Source organism: Natator depressus, chromosome 9, assembly GCF_965152275.1.
Source record: "Natator depressus isolate rNatDep1 chromosome 9, rNatDep2.hap1, whole genome shotgun sequence".
Taxonomy (NCBI): domain Eukaryota; kingdom Metazoa; phylum Chordata; order Testudines; family Cheloniidae; genus Natator; species Natator depressus.
In genome coordinates, this window is record NC_134242.1 from 10,861,668 (window position 1) to 10,883,713 (window position 22,046).

The window sequence follows — 22,046 nt, forward strand, 5'->3', positions numbered from 1 at the left end:
TGTCCTAGAAAAAAAAGCTATAATGAAAGGGAGTTAAATAACGCACATTCTCTTTTGTTTTATATGTATTGAATTTGAAATGTGTGTAGAAATAAACATGGGTATCAAAGTGGAATTTTTATAAAGTTTCAGAAGCCTCATATGATAGCTTCAGATTTTGGAAAAGGTGTCATATGTCTGAAAGAAGATTCTGCACTAAATCTCAGCTTTGGCTAGTATGAAATTGCCCTGAAAAACAGGGGAACTTCAGCTTTGCATGTTGTTCACATTTGGATTAGGAAGCTCTGTGGGAAAAAGTGTTTTGAATTATTATTATTATACAACAGTAAACAATATAATAAAGAGAAAAAAAATCAGGAGGAATCATTTTAGAATGTGAGTTAATGTAGAAACTTAGCTGGAATAACTTGAGCTCTTTAGTACTGTAGGCCATATAATTGCTAGTGGCCAGATTCTGCTACCTTTTCTCACATACTCCGCAATTAGTCCTGTTGATTTATTTTTTGTGATTAAAATAAGCAGTTATGATTCTTAATATAGGGACCAGATCAGCTAAGAGATGGTGCCATTTTTTTGCCGTCACTTTTCAAAGAACACAAAATTGTTGTACACTATTGTTTAATCAATATCTAAGTTCTTGCTGAGCCATTTTACTTATTCTTTAAGAACAACAAAATCCACCATTTCCTAAAATCTGCAGTGCTAAAATCCTCACGCACACCTTGGTCATCATTTGTCATGGCTATGAATTATTACTATTATTGTAACCTCCTCTATGCCCTCTCCCCTGTTCTGGTCTATTAAAATGCTGTTTATGCCTATAGCCTCTTCCTTTCCTGTCACTCTGAGCGTGTCACTGTTCTATGTAAGTTTACAGTGATTTTTAATACTGAGAGAGAGAACTGGAATAGAAGTTGCCTATCCAAAATATTTTCAGTATTTTATGTTGCTATATATGAGTTCAATGAGTCACATATCAAAGGTAATTATTTCATGGTGCTGCAATACCTAGGTTACCACATACTATTGCATTAAAGTATATTTTGATTTGTTTCTTTTTATTATTAATCATTTTTAAGATAAAGCAATAGCCAAAAACAAAGAGTAACAGTCTTACGGCAATGCTTGTTGCATTATTCAAAACACTTGAAATGTTTTTTATTCTGCTAGTTATTAGCCCAGGCAAGACAGGAGATCCGAAAGAAAGAAGATGTGATTAAAGAGAAGATTCGTTTTTTGGCAAACGAGACTGGGAATAACGTGGAGTATGAAAAGAGAATTTCTGTTGCTGACCGGCAAGCTGCCAAACTCCGATTAGATTACCAAAACCAAGATGCTTATAGAGTTCAACTCCAGGATGAGGTAATAGCGACTAAATGGTTCAGGGAAAAGTAAAAAATAAAAAAAAAAACATAACTTTTAATTAATGAAACGAATGTGACAGCAAAAATGCAGAAATATATGGTGACCTCTCTCATTTTCTGATCCAATCCTTATGTTGTAACAAAATGTCTGCAATTGCCAATGCAGTGCTGGGTATTGGAGTTTGAATCCTGAGCTTGGTCTTTGGCTGGTAATGCTGCAGAGGAGGAAGCATGTAGCCATTGAGAAAGGAAGTGCCTTGTATTACTGTGTTGCCTTCCAATGGCTGGTTGAAATGTTTCCCTTAAATAGTATCCAGCCTCTGACAGTGACTACTAGATGCTTCAGAGTATAATGCCCCATCTTTACCACACATATACATCTAATTTTGTAGTACTGTAACATGGTGAAAAAAAAATTTCTTCACTTCTCCAGATGATCACCATTTTATGCTCTGAAGAATGAGGGCTGACAGCCCTTGTAATTTTGTCCTAATTAAAATAACTGTAGAGGCTTTTCATTTTCATAAAGCTACCCAATAAAGAGGCAATATGGGGTAGTGGGTTGCTACATCTGTAAAAACGGGAACAATACCTGCATCCCTCCTTCAAAGGTGTATTTTGAAGATTAAACAGCTAACGTTTGTAAAGACGTTGGAATGTATAAAATGCTAAGTATTGTTCTCTTGCTGAACTATTTACTTCAATTATATCTTGCTGAAAAAAGTTCCACAGGTTAATTTTGTGTGGCATAAAAATATTTCCCTTTATAGAATCATAAACTTTGAGGTCAGAAGGTACCATTATGATCTTAAAACTTATTGTTTAATTTTTATGAAGTGTCTGTGTGTCCTCGTACCTCAGAATCCTCCCTTAGTTTAACCAAAGTAATGTTGTGCAATCAGCAGAGTTTGGGCCAGCACTAATTGTTGGATTCACACCATCGCTAGTGCCCATATGGAGCCTCATTGAAGTCATTGGAACGCCACATAAGCACAAGGGTTTACTCACACAGATGCAGTTGCAGTATCTGGTCCCATTCTTTCTTCTTGATAATTAATTAATTAAAATATATACGGTCAGATTCTCACCTGGTGTAAATCAGTCTGATTTCATGGGTTTTGCCAATTTACACAAGTTGAGAATCTGGACCTTCTTTTTTTTTTTTTTCCCATTTAGAGAAAACACTTTAAAACTATCTAGAATAATCTTCGCTTTGTAGAAATACAGGTTTGTTAGCAACACTAGCAAATGTTTTGACATTTTTGATGGGGCACCGAAGGCGGATTGTTAATATTTATATACTTATAAAAGAAAGTATTATCCCGTTTCAGTGTTGGTAATGCTTAACAGTAAGTGAGCTTTCTGAAAATTAATTGTTTATAAATGTACTAAAATGTTCCACACTACAAAATAGAGTAAATGATCCTTTTTACTTTATTTATTAGCTGGATACTTTAAAAGCCACTGTGGACAGAACTGCTTCTGATTTAGAATCTCTGAGAACAGAAATGGCCAATCTGAAGAAAGAAATCCAGGAAAAACACGTCAGGTAAGAAAGATAAACTCTTAGAAAAAGTTTATAACATTCTGTAACAATCAGATCTTTGATCAAGTTATTCATACCAAGGAACCTTAAACAATGTTGGACACTTAAGTAGTCAACTAGCAGGATATTTTGTGACATAGCTAGACTGTCCTAGTTACTCTTTGGACTAAATAGCCTTGACATACCACACAACAGAACCACTAACCCAGGAACCTATCCTTGCAACAAAGCCCGTTGCCAACTGTGCCCACATATCTATTCAGAGAACACCATCACAGGGCCTAACAACATCAGCCACACTATCAGAGGCTCGTTCACCTGCACATCCACCAATGTGATATATGCCATCATGTGCCAGCAATGCCCCTCTGCCATGTACATTGGTCAAACTGGACAGTCTCTACGTAAAAGAATAAATGGACACAAATCAGATGTTAAGAATTATAACATTCATAAACCAGTCGGAGAACACTTCAATCTCTCTGGTCACGCAATCACAGACATGAGGGTCGCTATCTTAAAGCAAAAAAACTTCAAATCCAGACTCCAGCGAGAAACTGCTGAATTGGAATTCATTTGCAAATTGGATACTATTAATTTGGGCTTGAATAGAGACTGGGAGTGGCTAAGTCATTATGCAAGGTAGCCTATCTCCCCTTGTTTTTTTCCTACAAACCCCCCCCCCCCCCCAAGACGTTCTGGTTAAACTTGGATTATTGCTGTGCACATTGTAAGATGAGCTATTGCCAGCAGGAGAGTGAGTTTGTGTGTGTGGTTTTTGGAGGGGGTGTGTGGGGGGGGGGGTGAGAAAACCTGGATTAGTGCTGGAAATGCCCCACCTTGATTATCATGCGCATTATAAAGAGAGGTTTCAAAGAGGGATGGGCTATTACCAGCAGGAGAGTGAGTTTGTATGTGTGTCTGTGTGTGGGGGGGGGGAAGAGTGAGAAAACCTTGATTTGTGCTGGAAATGGCCTTCCTTGATGATCACTTGATGATCACTTTAGATAAGCTGTTAGCAGCAGGACAGTGGGGTGGGAGGAAGTTTTGTTTCATGGTCTCTGTGTGTATATAATGTCTTCTGCAGTTTCCACGATATGCTATGCATCCGATGAAGTGAGCTGTAGCTCACGAAAGCTCATGCTCAAATAAACTGGTTAGTCTCTAAGGTGCCACAAGTACTCCTTTTCTTTTTTCTTTTTTTGAAATACTCTGTGAGTCTCATCTCAGTTGAGGGGGGGAAAAAAAAATCTGTGTGGGCTCTGGTTGTCATCTTATTTTTTATTTAATTTATAAAATTGTGGTAATAGTGTCCATAACAGTTGTCTGAGACAGACCTAAGCACTCTACACACTTACATGCCTTTCGATGAATATAATGAATTGCTTTATTAGATTCACTTCTCAAGCAACTGTTCTGTTCTAAACATTTTTAGACATTCTTAAATGTCAAGCAACTGTTCTAAACATTTTAGTGTTTTGTGTGTACCCTTCATTTTAACTCATTGTGCCTTATAACTTTGTTCAGGCTAAGCCATGTTAAAGATCAGAATGTGAATCTTTCAAATAAACTGAAGTTTGTGACTGAGAAGACATTGAGTTTAGAAGAAAAAGCTTTCAGGATGGAAGAAATACTAAAAGAAGAGGAGAAAATTGTTAAAGTAAAACCTTTTTGACAATATCTGCCACTGAGGATTAATGTGGACTTTACAGGTTGTGTTTCGGACAAGCATTTATGTATGGATTAAAATTGAATTTATTTATTAATTAATATGGCCTCAGCCATTCCCCCTCAAACGTTAAAGTACGCAGTATTCAGTTGGGTCAGGACTTGGATAGGAGATCCCTAGGGAAAGCCTTGGTGTTGTGCAAAGTGGTATGTGGATTTGATAGGTGGCATTCTTCCCTCTGAATTGGTACTGAATCAAGGCATGGTATTGAGTGGGCACTGTGAAGTGGAACTGCCATCTTTCAGAGCAGATGAAACCCAGATCTTGATCACTTGTGGTTATTAAACATCCAGTAGAATTTCTAGACAAAGGTCATTTAATCCCAGATTTGTGGCTAAATTTTAAGGAGCTATCACTAGAAATGGGCAGAGAATATTAATTCCGTTTCATGGAGGATTTTAAGATTTTGAAATTTGATTTGGTTCAGAGTCAGAATGAAAACCAAAAAATTCACATTTCTACACAAAATGGAATTACCATTCTCTATCCACCTCTACTGGGAGCCATGGACTCAGGAAGCTCTGTGAGCTTGGGCTGCTTAGGAACTGTGAGTCTGGATGCTCTGGGAGTCTAGGATTTTCAGGTCCTTGGCTCCCCATCAGCCTGACAGATGAGCTTTCCTATACTTTATTTAAAAAATAAATTAAAAAAAACACCAAACTCCCTGTTTCCCAATTTGTTAATAATTCTTTATAAATATGTTTAGCCTCTGACATATCTGATATAAACCTTTGACATTTTGCTTGATGATAGGGTATTGAATGCTCTAAAGTTGTCAGATGACCTCATTACACAAGTGGCAGAACAGGTGTTCTCAAACAAGTGACAACAAAAACTACAGTCATGCACACCATCTCATATTTTGTTTCTGCCACTTAGTTTTCCCAAACCCTGTCTTATTTTTCAAGCAATAGCTGTGTGAAATGCTGCTCTCGTGATAGCATTTGGAACTTATTTCATGAACTTGGCTCTTGTGTTATAAAGTTACTATGTACATTAAATTGCACTTTGAATATTAATACACAGTTTAGAGAAAATGAGCCTTAGCTATATACATAGATTAAAAAAATAGGGTTTGCTATTAAAAAAGATTAAATACTGCAGAAAATCTGAAAACTAGCTGGAATTATATAACATTTCTGTAAATTGAAAACTGCATTTGCTTCCTCGTAAATCTGCTCCTAGGGTGGCTAAGCCATTAGCAGGGTTTCTTTACTTACATATGTGGCAGATAACCCAAGCTGACACTGAGCTTGGCAGCTCTACAGCCTTGGGGTAATATTTTAAATAAGATGAACTGTTCTTGAACAATGTCTGTAATTTATTAGTCAGAAGCATGCTTTCCATCAACATTAGGCATGCATGTCTATTTCCCGCATCTATTAATTTACTGTGAAAAGATATTTACTGAGAACAATACAGACAAAATCCCATTCGTCACTTGTGCTTGAGTTTCCTGATGTCTCCTGGACTCTGTAGCAAAGCAGTGTTGTAGGGACTGATTCTTATCTAATGCCCATATCTATTTTGGGGGGACCTCTTTTTAAAAGGAAGAAAAAAATTTTTAAATACATTTAAAAATACAAAAACTGCTTAAGACCTTAATGACTAAGGGCCAAATTCTGATCCTATTTGAGATGATAGTTTTGCCTTTTTTTTTCATTAGTTCAAAAAATTGGCCCTAACTGGACACGTAGGTGGTCACAGAAATTAAAAATAAATATGTATTAAAAACAAATCTTAAAAAAATCATTTCCTCAATTAGGGCCTGATCCAAAAGCCATTTCCCATTCACTTCAGTAGGCTTTGGATCAAGTCCATACTTGCCCCCAAGTTACTGAGTTCAGGGTTCGATAATTCTCCTTCAACACTTATTCCAAAAATAAAACTTTCTCTTTCAACCCTCCTGCCTTCAAGTCATCTCTCAATGTTATTAACGACGGTGAGAGAAACGCAAAACTTTGAATTCAGGTCTTGGCAAGTAGAAATCCTTTGGTGGTTTTTTTTTGTTTGTTTGTTTTTTATCAGTTAAGCATATTATTTTGTAAATGATTGAAAAATCTTAGCATTTTGGTTCATATATGTTTCTAATACATTTCAGGTCACATTAATGTTTTTTACCTCTCACAATCAGAGTTCAAGATTCTATCCCACTACAGTTGATGACATCTCTAACACCTAAAACAGAGCAAGGAATTGAATTTCCTACTTTGCTTCAGGTGTTAACGGTATCAACTGTAGCATAGAAACCTCATCTTGGGTCCTGGCAGGTATGAAAAGAATGAAGTGATTTTAAAATGTCTGAATATATTTTAAAACAAAACTATATTATATATACATATTCTGTTATACATTTTGATTGTTAAACAATCTTGAAAAAACATATTGTAAGTCATTTGTAAGAAATCAGTACAAAAAAGCAACCCTATTTTACAGGTGTATATTGGAAGGCAGTGAGGGCTAAGACTGGAAAGAGGCAAGAATTTATAATTTGCTGAAATGGAGAACAGACTAAAAGGGTCAAAAGTCTCTCAAAAGTGCACTCCAGTACTTTTGCAAGGACAAAATTTTAAGAACACATTTTATCCTCCAAAGTCAAAGACTTTTCAAACCAGCAAACAGTTTCTGAAACTTCTGATACTAAAATTTCATGCTTCCAATACCTCATATGTAGAATATTTTATATGTATCATTTTTTTTCTATGAATGATAAAGACAAATGTGTGTCCCTGCAAGGCATTACCCAAAACTGACTTTTTGTGTTTAATGAGTAATTTGTCATCAGGAAAAAGAAACACAAATGAACAAGTTGAAAGAACTCCATTTCAAGAAAACTCAGGAGTTACAGATACAGGGGGAGAAGGAGAAATCTATTATTGCAGAAATCGAGGGAACCCGAGCATCACTTAAAAACCTTAACAGTCGTTTACGTATACTTGATGCAGACACCTTAAAGCAACAGGAAATCATGTATAATCAGGTAAAAGTGTTAACAAGCCCTCAGTTTCATTTGTGATCGTTCTTTGGGGCTAACATATGAATAGCTTGTTTGGGTTTTTTCTGTCTTTAACTGCTTAGAAAATGCAGTTTCTGAAATGATCACTGCTTGTGATGAGTTCTACAGTTCCATCTCCCCAGGTGCATGAATGAAATTTTGTGTGTGTGTGTGTGTGTGTGTATTATTTTTTGTATCTTCCATTCTCCACTTTAATTTCCCAAATCAATTCTTCACTTTGATTCCTCTGAACTACTGATGCTTCAGGGTAAATTTTCGAAGCGATACAACAGAGGTACATGCCCAAATCCTGTTATTTGCTAATGGGATTTATGTGTATATCTCCTATGCACTACTTTGAAAATTTGCCCCTTTATATCAATTTCCACTGGTAGGGCAAGATTGCAACACTGCTGTAAACCTCCCTATAGCTGACTCCCTATCTGTGCAGTGTGTGCTTTGTTACACTTTTAGGAGATTACTTATGATCCATCATCACACACCAATCATTTAAGAGCATTTTGTTAATGCTTCACATTAAAATGAGAAGGCTATAGGCCGCATATTATTGTAAAATAACAATAGCTTAATTAGGCAACTGTCCTAAAGCCAAAATTTAGTTCCAAAGTTTATATGCAATGATTTAGCATTATAGAAAGAGCTACAATTATTTATCTCAGTCTCTCAATTTATTTTTTAAATATAATTTTAACAGGATTTTTATATTCAGCAAGTGGAACGACGATTGTCACGGTTAAAAGGGGATGTTAATACAGATGAAAGGCAAGTTCTGGAAGCAAAAGTTGCCGAACTTACAAAGACCTTAGAAGAAAAGAAAGATGCATATAATCTTTTACATGCCCAGCACAAGAAACTTCAGGTAACTTACTTAAAATATCATCTTTGCTGATATAAATTCTGGAAATCCTAACAAATTAGTTTAGGGAGATTTTTTCTTTATTCGTTAATCTGGTACTAGGATGTGTGAACTTCATGTAAGTTACACAGGTAACCTCACACCACACTCCTCTGATGTACCTTGTGGGAAATGTATAGCTACTGGACGACTGAAGATTCTTGGCATATACTGGGCTAGATGGACCTTTTGGTCTGACCCAGAATGGCCAGTCTTATGTTCTTATGGCATGAAGGAGGATTTTGGGTTGTGTTGAGCACAAACTTAACTTACTTTACATCTACTTGATCTTCAAGCAATCAGAGCTAAAAATGAAACTTTTCAGATTTGTCTTCACAATAAGGCATCAGTAAGAGACCATTATTCTACGATAATATTGTGCTCCATTGACACTAGCTCTTACGTATTACAGTATAATTGCATTGTTTTTGTCCAATTAGGATTTAAGTTTTTAACTGTTTAAAGGAAAAAATGTTCAAGTTCACAAGCCCAAAGTTGACCCAGTATTTGTACAAACAACTTTTTTCTGTTTTTAAAATGTTCCTCTAGGAGATCTTGTATATTACAAGTCACCCAATATGCATATGCAAGTTACTTTACTTGCAAGCACAGTTACAGTGAAATGTATAAATGCACCTAACTTGTTTCTACATCAGCCCATCATGAGTTTGACACACCAATATTTTTGTTTTGTGTGTATATACGTATAACTTCTCCTCTCACCCTCAGGTTATCCCCCAAATTTGCGCCTTTATTTTGTTTCTTTTTAAACAATTTTCAAACTATGAACACTTGCTCCTTTAAGTAAAAAAAGTCTAATTTTAAATGAAGCATTGGAGCATATCATGAGTAGTTTACCAACGAGACGCTTAAGAGAGAACTTGATCATGGTCTATAATTACCTACATAGGGAGAAGATATTTGATGCTAGAGCAGTGGTTCTCAAACTAGGGCCGCCACTTGTTCACGGAAAGCCCCTGGCGGGCTGGGCCGGTTTGTTTACCTGCCGCGTCTGCAGGTTCGGCCGATCGCGGCTCCCACTGGCCGCGGATCACTGCTCCAGGCCAATGGGGCTGCAGGAAGGGCGGCCAGCACATCCCCCGGCCTGTGCCACTTCCCGCAGCCCCCATAAACAAACCGGCCCGGCCCAGCAGGGGCTTTCCCTGAAGCAGTGGCGGCCCTAGTTTGAGAACCACTGTGCTAGAGGGCTCTTTAGTCTAATAGACAAAGACACAATAAGATCTAATGGCCTGAAGTTGAAGTCATCAAAGTTCAAACTGGAAATAAGATGCACATTCTGAACTAGCATAATTAAACATTGAAATAGACATCCAAGGGATGTGGTAAATTCTCCATCACTTGGGAGTCTTACCCAAAATTGGATGTCTTTATATGCTCTATAAAGTTCAACCATAAATTGCTGGGGTAGATGCAGTGAAATTCTATGGCCTGTGTTATGTAGGAGGAAAGACTAGATGATCATAATGGTTCCTTCTGGCCTTAAAATCTATGACTGCATGAATATGAAGGTTGTGTATTGGTGTCATAAAAGGGTTGCTTGCACCCCGCCTAAAATATTTCAGTAGCACCATGGACCAGAACCCATTGTGCTAGGCACTGTACAGACAGTACAAAAATATAACAGAGAGCCCCTGTCCTAAAGAGTTTATAATCTGTAATTTTTAATTAATTGCTAGTAATTGGTGTAATCTGTTTCCGGGGTCATAAACTAAAAGCTATTTATTTTCTAACAGAGCGATGTCCATTTTATCAAGAGAGCAATGGATAAGACAGGAGAAGAAATGACTGGTCTGATGATCAGAATAGATGAACTAAACCTTTTCAATGACAAATCAGATAAAGAGTTAAAAAAAGCCAAAGCTCTTAAGCAGGTATGATGATAATTTGTGGCTTTTTACTAATGGAAAGTATGAGGTTTTTTATTTTGTTCTTTTTTTTAAGAATAAACCATCTAAACACTATTAATTAATAGATTGAGGGTTCTTTTCTACTTTCTTTTGTGCAGGGTCATCTCCTCCCAGAGGGAAACCCTTTGGAGTTTCTTGGTCTTTCAGCCTCCCTGTAATACCCAGATCTTCAAATGAAGGACAGTTTCATGGCTATTGTCCCATTAGCTGGTAGTGTCTGGGGAGGGTGTAGAGCAGGGGCCACCACTTCCCGCAGCTCCCATTGGCTGGGAACGGCGAACCACAGCCACTGGGAGCTGCGAGTGGTAAACAAAGTGTCTTGTGGCCCGCCAGTGGCTTACCATGAACAAGCCGTGAACCAGGTTTGGGAACCCCTGGTGCAGAGGAACTGTAGCCTCTTACCACCTCAAGTTGTAGGGCTCCATTGGGAATTCAGTTATTACTGACTAAGTCCCTTGCATTTATGAAGCAATATCCATTTGGAGTGCTTTGTTGCCAGAGGCGTATTACTGATGTTTCTTTGAGAAATCATTAATTTGAAATTAATGCTACTTTCGGATTAAAGTTTTCTCAAAGAAACATCAGTAATACAATAGAATATGGCTAGACTATCCATGGAGCTGGCAAGGGATAATGTTGTGGAGAGCAGATGAACCCCAGTTGTTCCTTCTACCCAGTCTCCAAAGCCTTGTGGAGCCACAGCTCCAAGATGACCTTACAGAGGGGCTTACATGGACAGGGAAAAGAAGGATCTAATACTCTTTGGCTAGCATGCCCCAAATCCAAATGTTCACCCTCCAACTTTGAGACTGATGGGATGTTCTAGCTCACTAATTTAAATATCATATAACAACAAATAGGATGCACCAACTACATATAATAACTGGTTTCCCTTCCACTTTCATCCTTTCTGCAAAAATCTTTTGTTTTTCTTATGGTCTAAAGTCTGAAACTAAGACTTTTTTTGTGTTTGCTTTTTCTTCCTCCCAGCAAGGCTCATCAGGACAACCTTGGGAGTATGAGTTTGGTAACATAGGTTCTGTATAAATCACAGCTATCCTTTTCTTTTATTTTGACTTCTTAATTAGAACAGATTTTTGTAAAAGTCCTATTCTTCCTTTTGCTGTGAGACACAAGGAAGAGGTGCAAAAGCCCCTGAAGCACTTGAAAAGGTGCCGCAGGAGCTCTGCAACTAGTGCTTCCCTCACCTTTTCCCTGTCCCCAAGAGAACTCTGGGTGGTCGAGGCTCTGCTGAGACTACAACGTAAGACAATAACCTAAGGCTCAGTGCTGGTTTTTGTGGTATAGAAATACAGTTTAAAGAGTGCTTTACAGGAAACTGGAATTTCTAAAAATGTGTTGGTTTAAAAATAAATCAAGTTGAAAAGCATACCTACCTTTTAATTTTGTATTATTTCTCTCTCTTTTTTTTTTTTTGGCATTTGATAGGATTTGATGATTGAAGATAACCTCTTAAAATTGGAATTGAAACGTCTTCGAGATACGCTGTACAACAAAGCAGAGCAAGTTCTCTCACTGGAAAAACAAAAGCTACAGTTAAATACAGCTATGGAAGAAAGAACTGAAGAAATTAAGGTTCACAAGGCAATGATTGAATCACAGATAAGATTTGTGGAGCAGGAACGGCAAAGTGTAAGGTAGTTACCATGTATTTTCAAAACATTACCTTCAATGTTCTTAACAGTAAATGGAAAATAGAAACACAATACATTAAGATATTATTCAAAATATCTGGGTGAACTGTGTGGTCTGTTTACAATTTTCCTCTCTTAAACATTTCAAAAATCAGCTAGTAGATTCCCTGTCTTTGAGTACAGCATTAATAAATTAATTTCTCAGCCATCATTTTTTAAATCACTTTTATATAGTGTCTTTCATGTGGGATCTAAAAGTGTTTACAAGGGGAGGTAAATATTATCCTTATTTCCCAAACAAAAAGATTGAGGATTGTAAGTGACTTGCCCAAAGTCACACAGCTAGTCAGCAGAAGGGTTGGGAATAGAACCCAAGTCTCTTGATGCCAGTCTCCTGCTTTAACCACTAGGCAAATATCTCTTTACTCTCTGCTATCCCACATCCTATCCTGAACAAGAAATCATCATTTGTCCAATGTGGAAATATGTCATCTGGTATTGTAAGGAATCCGTAATTGCATACCTACTGCCATACAGAATCTCTTTAAGCTCAAGCAGTAGAGGTCTGGCTTTTGAAGGCAAAGTTCCTACGTCTGACCCTCCACTGCTGCATTTGTTCAGGATAGCTGGTGACTACATTGTCTGTATATTTAGAGCTAGTTACAACAGCTAGTTATAACAGCCAAGTTATTTTTTTATGAGAGGACCTACTCATCAGGAATAAAGTACTGGAGAAAACTGGTCTTCAGTGGTGACCCAGTAAGTGAACAGTTCTTACAAGCATTCGGAGAATCTCCATTAACAGTCCCTTGTAGTAGAGCTTTTAATCTCCTGTGGATCAGAAATGGTACACATATACCACTTAGTTGATTATATTGTGGCAAAGTGATATTAGAAAGTTACAAGAAAGCACAAACTTCTTTGTTGCCTTCCTAATAAGAGAATTAATTCAAAATATTTACTATAATCTTTAGTTCTGACCACCTAATATCTGTCTTGTAGTAAGTAGTTAAATCTAACTAGGAAGCTAGCAAACACTCAATAGCTGAGCTGGCAGGCTTTTATTCACCCCTCTGCTAACCACACCCCACGCAATAGGAAATTAGAGTGATTTAGTGTGACTAAAGCTTAACTCATCACCCAGAGTGCAGACTGTATGTTTTTTCTTTGACAAATACACAGCTAATTAGTACTTGCATGTAATTTGATTTGGGGTTGTTGCCTGCTGTTGCTTATTCTTATTTACCAGTAGCAATATTAAGAAATGATCAGCAGGAGGCATCTTGTGCAGCTGTAGGACTTAAATACCAAAGCTTTAAAGATTGGGGGAGGTGTATTACAGAGCTCCCTATGATGTGAGGGATCCGAAATTTGTCCACTTTAAGCAGTAGTGTGAGAGAAGTTGTGGGGGTGGGAAGAGGACCAGATGTCTGGGGTTGGGGAGGACTGGGAATAAATAAGCCTACCTAACAGCAGTAGCAGTAATGCTTTCATGGCTGGCTCCCTGTGCACGTTCAGACTACTGGGGTAGCAGCAAGTGCTGCTGTAATAGAAGAAATAGCCTATAAAAACGGTACAAGACAGAAACGTATATTTTCTTAAACATCTCAATCAATGTGTGTTCACTTTCTTCCATCAATCAGTGCTGAATTTCAAGACCGTCTAAGTAAAATTGAAAAACTAAGATGCAGATATGAAATTCTTACCATCGTCATGATGCCTCCTGAAGGAGAAGAGGAGAAAACTCAGACCTACTATGTCATTAAGGTAGTTGAGTTACTTTCTGTTGGAATGCTTTTAATCGACTAAAAACTCTTCCATCATAAGTGTTGATTTAAACTATAGCTTCCCCTATTCTACTCTGGTTTCAACTCCCGCACCTCCAAGACAACCACCTTGACCTCCCACCAGTTGCCTCTCTTGGAGAAAGGTCCTAGCTGCATTCTTTCCTGCTGTCTTGGGAACATGGCTCTTTACCCCTATTCCCAGAGTGCAGTACCCCTATTCTAACTAGTCTGCTCTTCTGAATGGCATGTGGCATATCGGGACCTCGGCCCAAAATGCCTTGCAGGACATCCTGCAGTTTACTCTTGTGCTCCTTCAGCTATACTCAATTTGGAATAGGATTTTTAAAAAAAATAATTGAAGTAGTATTCAGTACCACAGAGTACTGTGAAGTAGAAATCTGTACCACAGAGCTAGATTTCAGTAAAACTCTAGTTTAGGCCCCAATCCTGCAAGTTGCTCTATGTGGATGCAATCAGGTGCTCACACAGTGCACCGCTGACTTAATTTTTATTTGCTTCAAAAATTTGAAATGAACTAACTTGTCTGGTCAATCTGTTTTATAGGTCACAGAAAATGTTATAGCCACTCTATTGAAATCCATGTACAAAAGGAAAGGCTTAATCATAGAGTTCTCTTTTAGTCTTAAATTTGTATAATCCAAGAACAGCCTTATAGTTAGGGAGTGCTTTGGACAACTTATCTCACCATGTGGTTTTCAAACCTAGAAGAAGCAGAACTTTCTGGCTGCTTAGTAGCTAAGACTTCTACTGTGAGCACACATGTGAACCCCTGTGCCCACATAAAACTCCAGGGAAATCAGCTCTGCACAGATGCTCATGACAAGATCAGGCTCTAAGATTAATTTCTTGTAAGAGTATAGAAAAAGGTTTTCTTCTTAACTACTTAACATCAAGTATTCTTCTGTTATTGCCATGATATTATTAGTCTGTTTCAGTTAGACCCATGCAGCCCAGAGACAGCCATCACAATATGTCTGTTGGATTATTTCTTTCTCTCTCTCAGATCTGTTTTTATTTTTAGGCTGCCCAGGAAAAGGAGGACCTTCAACGTGAAGGTGATGATTTGGATGCAAAGATCCGCAAAGCTGAAAAAGAAGTCACAGCCCTGCAAAATACCATGCACGTACTTAATAACTGCAACAGCAATTACCGGAACTCTTTTAAAACAGTGACAGAGACAAGTATGTAAAATGAACATTGTCATTACTTGTGTGAGTTAGAGATGAAAGCATAAACCAGGGACACTGGAACAAAACAATGATACTAAAGGGCTGTACTTACTGAATAAATTAGCTACAGAACACACTGATAGTAGCAGAAGAGAGAATAATTTTGAATGTTGCTGTCAGTTCACCAGGGCAGAGTAGATACAGGAAAAAGAAGCTATTAAAGTTCAAGTTTTGCCTTATTTTTATGCAAATTCTTAAGCTTAAGTAAGGGTTGTGAAAACTCTCAAGTACAGCAGAACCACAGTAGGGAGGCATAAAGTGTTGTAGAGAGACTGCACAAAGTGTCTCCACTAAAAGCCCATTCATCAGTGATAGGATGAATGGCCAGTAGGTCTGCAAGTACTTGAATCCAGTGGCAGGACAGCAAGGCATAGTGGTTGTGAGGCACTGGTGAAGGCAGGTCCCTTATCGACGGTATTGTTTGTTTACTGTTTTCATTATAGGACAGTGCTGTTATCTGGTAAAAAGGTGAGCTGAGGATTGTGCCACTGTTCGTGTACTGCGTAGACAACTTTAAACAAGTTGAATCCCCACAGTACAGTTTGTGGAATCCTGTGGGATTTTATGTTTGCCTTTTGTTGAGAGCTCATTGCAAATTTACAGCTTTCACAAGTTGCTTTTACAATTAGTCTTCTCTGTTTAGTCTTGTTTATGCAACACTGTTATCAATGATATCAATAAGTGTGTGAAGACAGGGCTTCTTGTTTAACTTTTGCGCCTCTGCTGGCTTTATAACAATGGATCTTAAATCCTTATCCTTGATAAACCAGTCACTTTTTTCTTTGTTTTTAGGTGACTAGGTTGTGGCGTATTTATATTTAAAAAAAAAAAATTTTTTTTTTTTTTGAGGATGTTCCCTGTAATTTTATAATCAATTAAAAGCAGGTACTGTGGGCGCTTTAGGACACAGACTTCCTATAAAGATGTCCTTTTTGGTTGTTCTTTTAATATTTCATGTATACATCTTATAGTACATCAAATATAGTACAGTATTTATTTTTTAATTATATAGTTGAGTAACAAAATTGTAAGTTTCCTAAAATACCTGTGGTAATAATTCTATAGGAAAGTCCTAGAGGCTTCTCAGAAGCACTGTAGATAACATTGGAATGTTTAAGGCTCCCCCTTGCCCTGGTAGATGCTTTAATCAATTACCTAAATAATCAAACGGAGATTAAAGTGTTTCATAGGGTGCTTCAACCTTTTATCACCAACTGTACTTCCTTTTTTGATCTACAAATACATCTGTTCAGCAATTGATCATTGCAAGACCAGACACGTGAGTTGCTAAATATACTGCCCAGTTTAGTATAGCACAGTTGCAGATCCTCAAGGCCGCCTGGCAGAAGACTTCCGTTACCCTAGATATGGCCATAAATGATGTCTCAATGTATTGTACTTGAATACATTTTGGTGCACTTACTTTAAAATGCAGCAATAGTCTGTTTTTGGAATGAAAATCTAATGTCCTAAACATGTTAGTGTGCACACCTTGTACGATGTTTAAACTCTAGCTCAGAGCGTTTGATATTGTAGGTGAGGAGTACAAAGAAAAGCTGCAATTAGAAGAAGAGAAAAGAGCTGCTGATGAAAAATACAGATACAAGCGAAGACAGATCAAGGAGCTTCAAGACGACCTTCAGGTAACAAGCACATGAGATTGCCTAGGCTAAGGAAAACTATGTTTTCGCCTATACAAATGGCAATTTTTTCCCCCTCATGGATTAAGAAGCATTCTGGGAATATTTTTTCCTCTCTCTCCTTTGTGAATTTTCTGCACCCCCTTTCCTACTGCTCATGGACAATAGGTAAAATTTTCAAAAGTGTCAAACTCAGAGGAGCCCAAGTCCCATTTTCAAAATAACATAGGCACTTACAAACTTAGGTGTCATTGATTTTTTTTCAACACGACTTAAGCTCTCGAGTCACTTAGGCACATCTGAAAATTTTACCCAGGATTTGTCATTCTTACTACATATGAAATCTACATATACGTAAACTACAGATAGTGATTTATATAGTTATTCATCCATTGGCCGGCCACCCTGGAAGAAAGACAGGTAGTAATTGGTATGCTTTAATTAGGCTGCAACTTTATTCACTTAAAATATCTGGGAGTACCTGGCAGTAGATTGTATAGTGAAGATCAACCTTTCCTTAGTCATTTCCATGTAATTCCCAACCTAGTCCCAGCCATCCTGTTGCTGGGACCCCACAACCCTTCCCTTATGTGAGGTAAAAAGGAGCTGTAAAAGGAGGGGGCTGGCTCCCTGCTGTATGCGATGTAGGCACTCCAATTCCTCAGATGCTTTCTTTCAAATCCTCTTCCAATCCATTTTATCTGATAACCATATTCCTTCCATAATCAGTACCTGCACTGGACATCTCCCATGAGTTATTTGTACTAAGTTAAGATATTATAACCTATCTCCCCTGCCCTACCCCACCAGTTCCCAGACCTGCTGCGGGGAAGGCGAATGCCTTCTGCACAGGACATCTGCCACAAAGAGGTGCCAGCAATTTAGTTTGGTTGCTTCCCATTTCCCAGTGCATTCTCACATATTTACAGAGTCCTTCATTAATATTGGACAAAAATATGTCCTCACCGCCCCCCCACCTACCTTACATCTTCCCAAATTGTTTACCAGCATGAACAGTAATTGCACATGGTGCCTACTCCCAGGCCATCAGCTGGTCCCACAGCACACTCCACCTTCTATACTGGTGCAAGATTGCCTCAGAATCTAGGTACAGCTGTGAACCTCCAGATGACTGGAAAGCCTGCTTATGTTCCCAGTATACAACGCTGTAACCAGATACACAGCATTAGTCACTTGGCCCATTTGCTTGGTTCTAAAATTGGAAACACAGGAAAATTAGCTCTGATTTCCTACATGGGGTCTTATGTATATCTTGTATGCATTTGAGTGCCACTGCCTAATTGCCTGAATTGCTGTGACCTCCTAGCCCTAGTTAGGCCGCAGCTGTTGTGATTCCGATCCAGAATGAGTGGGAACACACTTCATGTTCCAGTAGCTCCCACTTTGTAAGTCCCATTCTGAAAACTGTAACAAATTGGTATATTGTGAGGGGCCTATCATCCCCATGAATGAGTCCTTATTGCCCCTGCTGGGCAAATCCCAATCTTACCACCCTCCTATAGCATTATGGACTCCCCTTTCCCCCAGTCTGTTTGAGATCCTCAGGGTCAAGAGGACAGATCACTCCTCCATGCCAAAGCTCTTCCCAAAGTATCCCTCACTGACCAGTCACTAGTTCACTGACCCTAAAAACTCCACACACAAAAAAATGACCAGGAATGCTGCCTTGAATAAGGCTGCCTCCTATTTGCTTCTGCATAGTTGGTTGAGAATGTGCCACAAATCCGTAAGTGTCTGAACAGTAATGGGGATCCTCAAAAGGACCTTTCTTAAGACTACCCAACTAAAAACTTTTGGACAAAGACCCTGCTGCAAGGATCCATGTAACCTCACAGCCTGCTGGCAAACATAAGACAAGAAAGGCAACTAGTGGACAAATATGACGCTGGCCCATGGGTTGCCACCAACACCATATACTGCAATATTTGGGCCTCTGGAATTGGCCATATCATAGACAGGGCCAGCATCCTATGAAATTGCTCAAAATTGTTAAATCTGTGCTCTTAAACCCTAAATGTTTGCAGCACTGCTGATATTTGTACCACCTCGCGAGTAGGGATGTAAAAGGTTAACCGGTAAGCATTAGGCTTACAGTTAACCAGACCTTAACTGTTTATCGCGGTGGCTGGCCAGTGATGCCAGGCCGGAGACATGTCGGGCCGGTGAGCCAGAAGGACCCCAGGCCGCGGCAGGCCAGGCAGAGCAGCCCCGGCGGGCCCTTGGGACCACAGGCCAGCAGCCTTGGCGGAACCCCAGCCCCAGCCGGGCCAGCAGGACTCCAGCCCTGGCCGTCGTGCCTGAACGAGCTTGGTTAACTGATATAATTTTAATTGTTTAACCAGTTAACCTTTTTAACTGATATTTATATCCCGACTCGAAAGCCTTTATATGCCAAGGTTCCAGACTAGCTGCCCTGCTGTACTGTCCCCCACTCCTAATCACAAGTGCTCCCACGCTGTGGGGCATGAAAGTACAACCAACACCCACTGACTACTATGCAGTATGGAGAAGCCCAAGTAACCTCCTCCTCCATCCCACCCATTCCTACAAGGGGTCAACCACTCACTATGGCATGGTGTAGGAAGCAGTCAACCCTGCCCTGTCCCTACAAGAAGCCATTTCTTTTTCCTCTTCTGGCTCAGGCTGTTGCTGCTTGTGGGGGGTTATCCCTCCCTCCATACCCATTCCCACATATGAATGGGAGGGAGAGACTTCAGCTAGGTCCCTTAGAGGGTCATTAACTCACCCTCCGACAAGGGGCAAACAGCCACATGGCTTTGGGTTGCTGCTGCTGCCCCTTCTGACTCCTCCTCACAGGGTCCCATTGGTCACGGAGGCTCCTGGAGACCAGTGCCACATGGTGGGGCCCAGCAGTCCTATGTAAGTAGGAGGCAGAGAAGTTTGCTGCAGTTACAGTAGCTGCTGCTGGGTGATTGATGAGAGCCTGGTGTCCCCTCCTTATTGCCCAAGGGTGTTTCCTCCTTTCTCCCCTGCCTCGGCACCCCCTCCACCACACTGCTGGGAGTATGCTATCCGTGCACTCTTTCCCATGTGGTTTGGGGCATCTTTGCTTCCAAGCCATGTCAACTGAAGGCCTCATCTGATGCTGCAGCCTACTTACTTTTGCTGCTGTGAGCCTCATCCATGTAAAAAAGCATCTTTGAGGCTAAATGGGCTATAAATACCCCACCCCCCACCTCTTCCAGTCAGCAGGAAGAGCAATACCTCCCATACCCACACGTGATCCAACTGCTTCCTGCTCGTCCCTGTAAGCTTTCTCCCCACTTATCCCTCTGCCCCATTATAGGGGAGCCCTTAAAAAAGAGACAGTAACCTCCTTTCTTCTAACCAGCTGGCCAAGGACTCCATCCCTTTGAGCTTGTGTTAAACATGTATGATCCATTAATCAACTGTACATAACAAGACAGACAACGGATGGTAGGGGTTGTCTGATCATAGTTCTAACATACTTTAAGGATGGAGGCTCTAGTTAGAGGTTCAGATTTTTAAAACTGACAGTGGATGGGATTTTGGCTCCTAAATCAGGTATCGCAACACAGAGGTCAAACCCTTAAACACCTTCAAAAGTTGGGGCCAAAAGCAACAAGAGTAAAAAACTAAATTGTGATCAAGAGCCTAATACAAAATGTTAAGTGCAATAAACTATTAAAAAGGTATTAATCACTGTATTTGCTGTTTAACATTCACATAATTTTTAAACTAATAACATTGTTCTTTGATGTTCAGATTTGATCTGTACTTATTCTTTCAGAGTATGGAAAACACTTTAGACATCATGATAAAAGAGGAGGCTGTCTACCGAGAAAAAACAAATGAGAAGCAAGCTCATATTTTGCAGCTGAACAAAGAAATAGATCAACAGAAGCCAAAGTTAGAAAGAGTCATGACACAGGTTGGTTTCATAAATAAGTGACAACTCTTATTTTATTGGTTTGAGTTATAGTTGGGGTATAGTAAAAATGCAGAATAAACTTAAATTTTAAGTCTGTTACTAACAATGTTTGGCCATTTAAATTGGTATTTAAATTGTTTTCATAATATAACTTTGTTAAATTGCATTTACCTGTTACTTTATGCCAAAAGTGTTCCAGACTGTCCAAAGAAGTTCGATCTTTAAAGAAAAGTAAAACTAAAACACAGGAGGAAGAAGACATTGACCTCCGTGAGCTGAAAGACTACAGCAGAACCATTGACAAATTGTTGGTTGATGTATTAGAAGCAAACCCTGATTTAACTCTACCCTTTCAAACATACTTTCAACAGGTAGCATCTCTAGTTGACTTGAACTGTTATTGAAAATGCTGACACAGTTAGATAGTAAAGAACAATTATTTCAGTGATTCAAAGGTATTGTGCCTCAATTTCATAAAATACAATATGGCCATTGTAAAACACAGGGGTCATGCTGTTAGCATTGAAAATAAGGGAATATACTGAAAGTAGCTTATCACACATGGTATCATAGAAAATCAGTAGTGTATGTGTCATATCTCCCACTTGCAAAGACCAATAGTAGATCTCTTTTCTCTTCTAGTCCTGTTTAGAACTTCCTACAGCTGCTTCCATAGGTAGTTATTACAGTTCTAGATCTTCTTCACAAAGCTCAGTGGCCTCTGTCAGGTGAGTGTTAAAGTTAATACTGTACATGATTATTCCTTGTACTCCCACGCCCTGATTTCTCATTTTGTCCCTTCTTGTTCATGTCTGTTGGCTAGTAAAAGCTTCACTATAGATTCTCCTCAAGTCTTCTGTTAGGTGGGTTTGCTAGAAGAATCTATGTCACTTTAGATGTGTGGACAAGTCCTGTTCCTCTGTCTAGCCTAATCCATTTCACTTCAAATCAGGACAATAATTTCAGACTTTCTTGGTAGCAGTGCTCTGAAATTACTTATTCATTTTTCCCATTCCTACTTTGCTCTTTCACTGGAGCACAGTTCACTTTTAGATGATTTTCAAATTGATTGAGGACCCAGCTCTTCTCCTTACAGCTGCAATTTTTGCACTTGCAGTCTTCTGGACTATTAGTCTTAAACTCAGTTCCCTTTCCCATTACATATAAAGATTTTTTTTTTATTTTAAAAAAGCTTGTTCTGGTGGCTGATTAACAAACCAAAGTACCTTCTCTTCTGTTACAAAGGACATGTACTCTACCTTCAGTGTTACAAATATTGTGGCTTGAGTGAAGTCTTCAGCT

At 39.0% G+C, this 22,046-nt stretch overlaps 1 protein-coding gene across 2 annotated transcripts in view; it reads left to right on the forward strand.

Moving 5' to 3' along the window:
- Nucleotides 1-22,046, forward strand: part of CCDC39 (coiled-coil domain 39 molecular ruler complex subunit) — a 30,554-nt gene that overhangs the window by 7,803 nt on the left and 705 nt on the right. Inside the window, exons 7-19 of one of the 2 annotated variants that reach the window (XM_074963512.1) lie at nt 1,171-1,362; nt 2,810-2,913; nt 4,438-4,570; nt 7,425-7,619; nt 8,350-8,514; nt 10,305-10,442; nt 11,928-12,136; nt 13,777-13,900; nt 14,963-15,122; nt 16,707-16,813; nt 20,604-20,744; nt 20,936-21,115; nt 21,387-21,472. In XM_074963512.1, coding sequence (XP_074819613.1) covers nt 1,171-1,362; nt 2,810-2,913; nt 4,438-4,570; nt 7,425-7,619; nt 8,350-8,514; nt 10,305-10,442; nt 11,928-12,136; nt 13,777-13,900; nt 14,963-15,122; nt 16,707-16,813; nt 20,604-20,744; nt 20,936-21,115; nt 21,387-21,472 — 1,934 coding nt within the window. The remainder of the gene's footprint in view (nt 1-1,170; nt 1,363-2,809; nt 2,914-4,437; nt 4,571-7,424; nt 7,620-8,349; nt 8,515-10,304; nt 10,443-11,927; nt 12,137-13,776; nt 13,901-14,962; nt 15,123-16,706; nt 16,814-20,603; nt 20,745-20,935; nt 21,116-21,386; nt 21,473-22,046) is intronic. The other variant, XM_074963513.1, reaches the window with a different exon arrangement.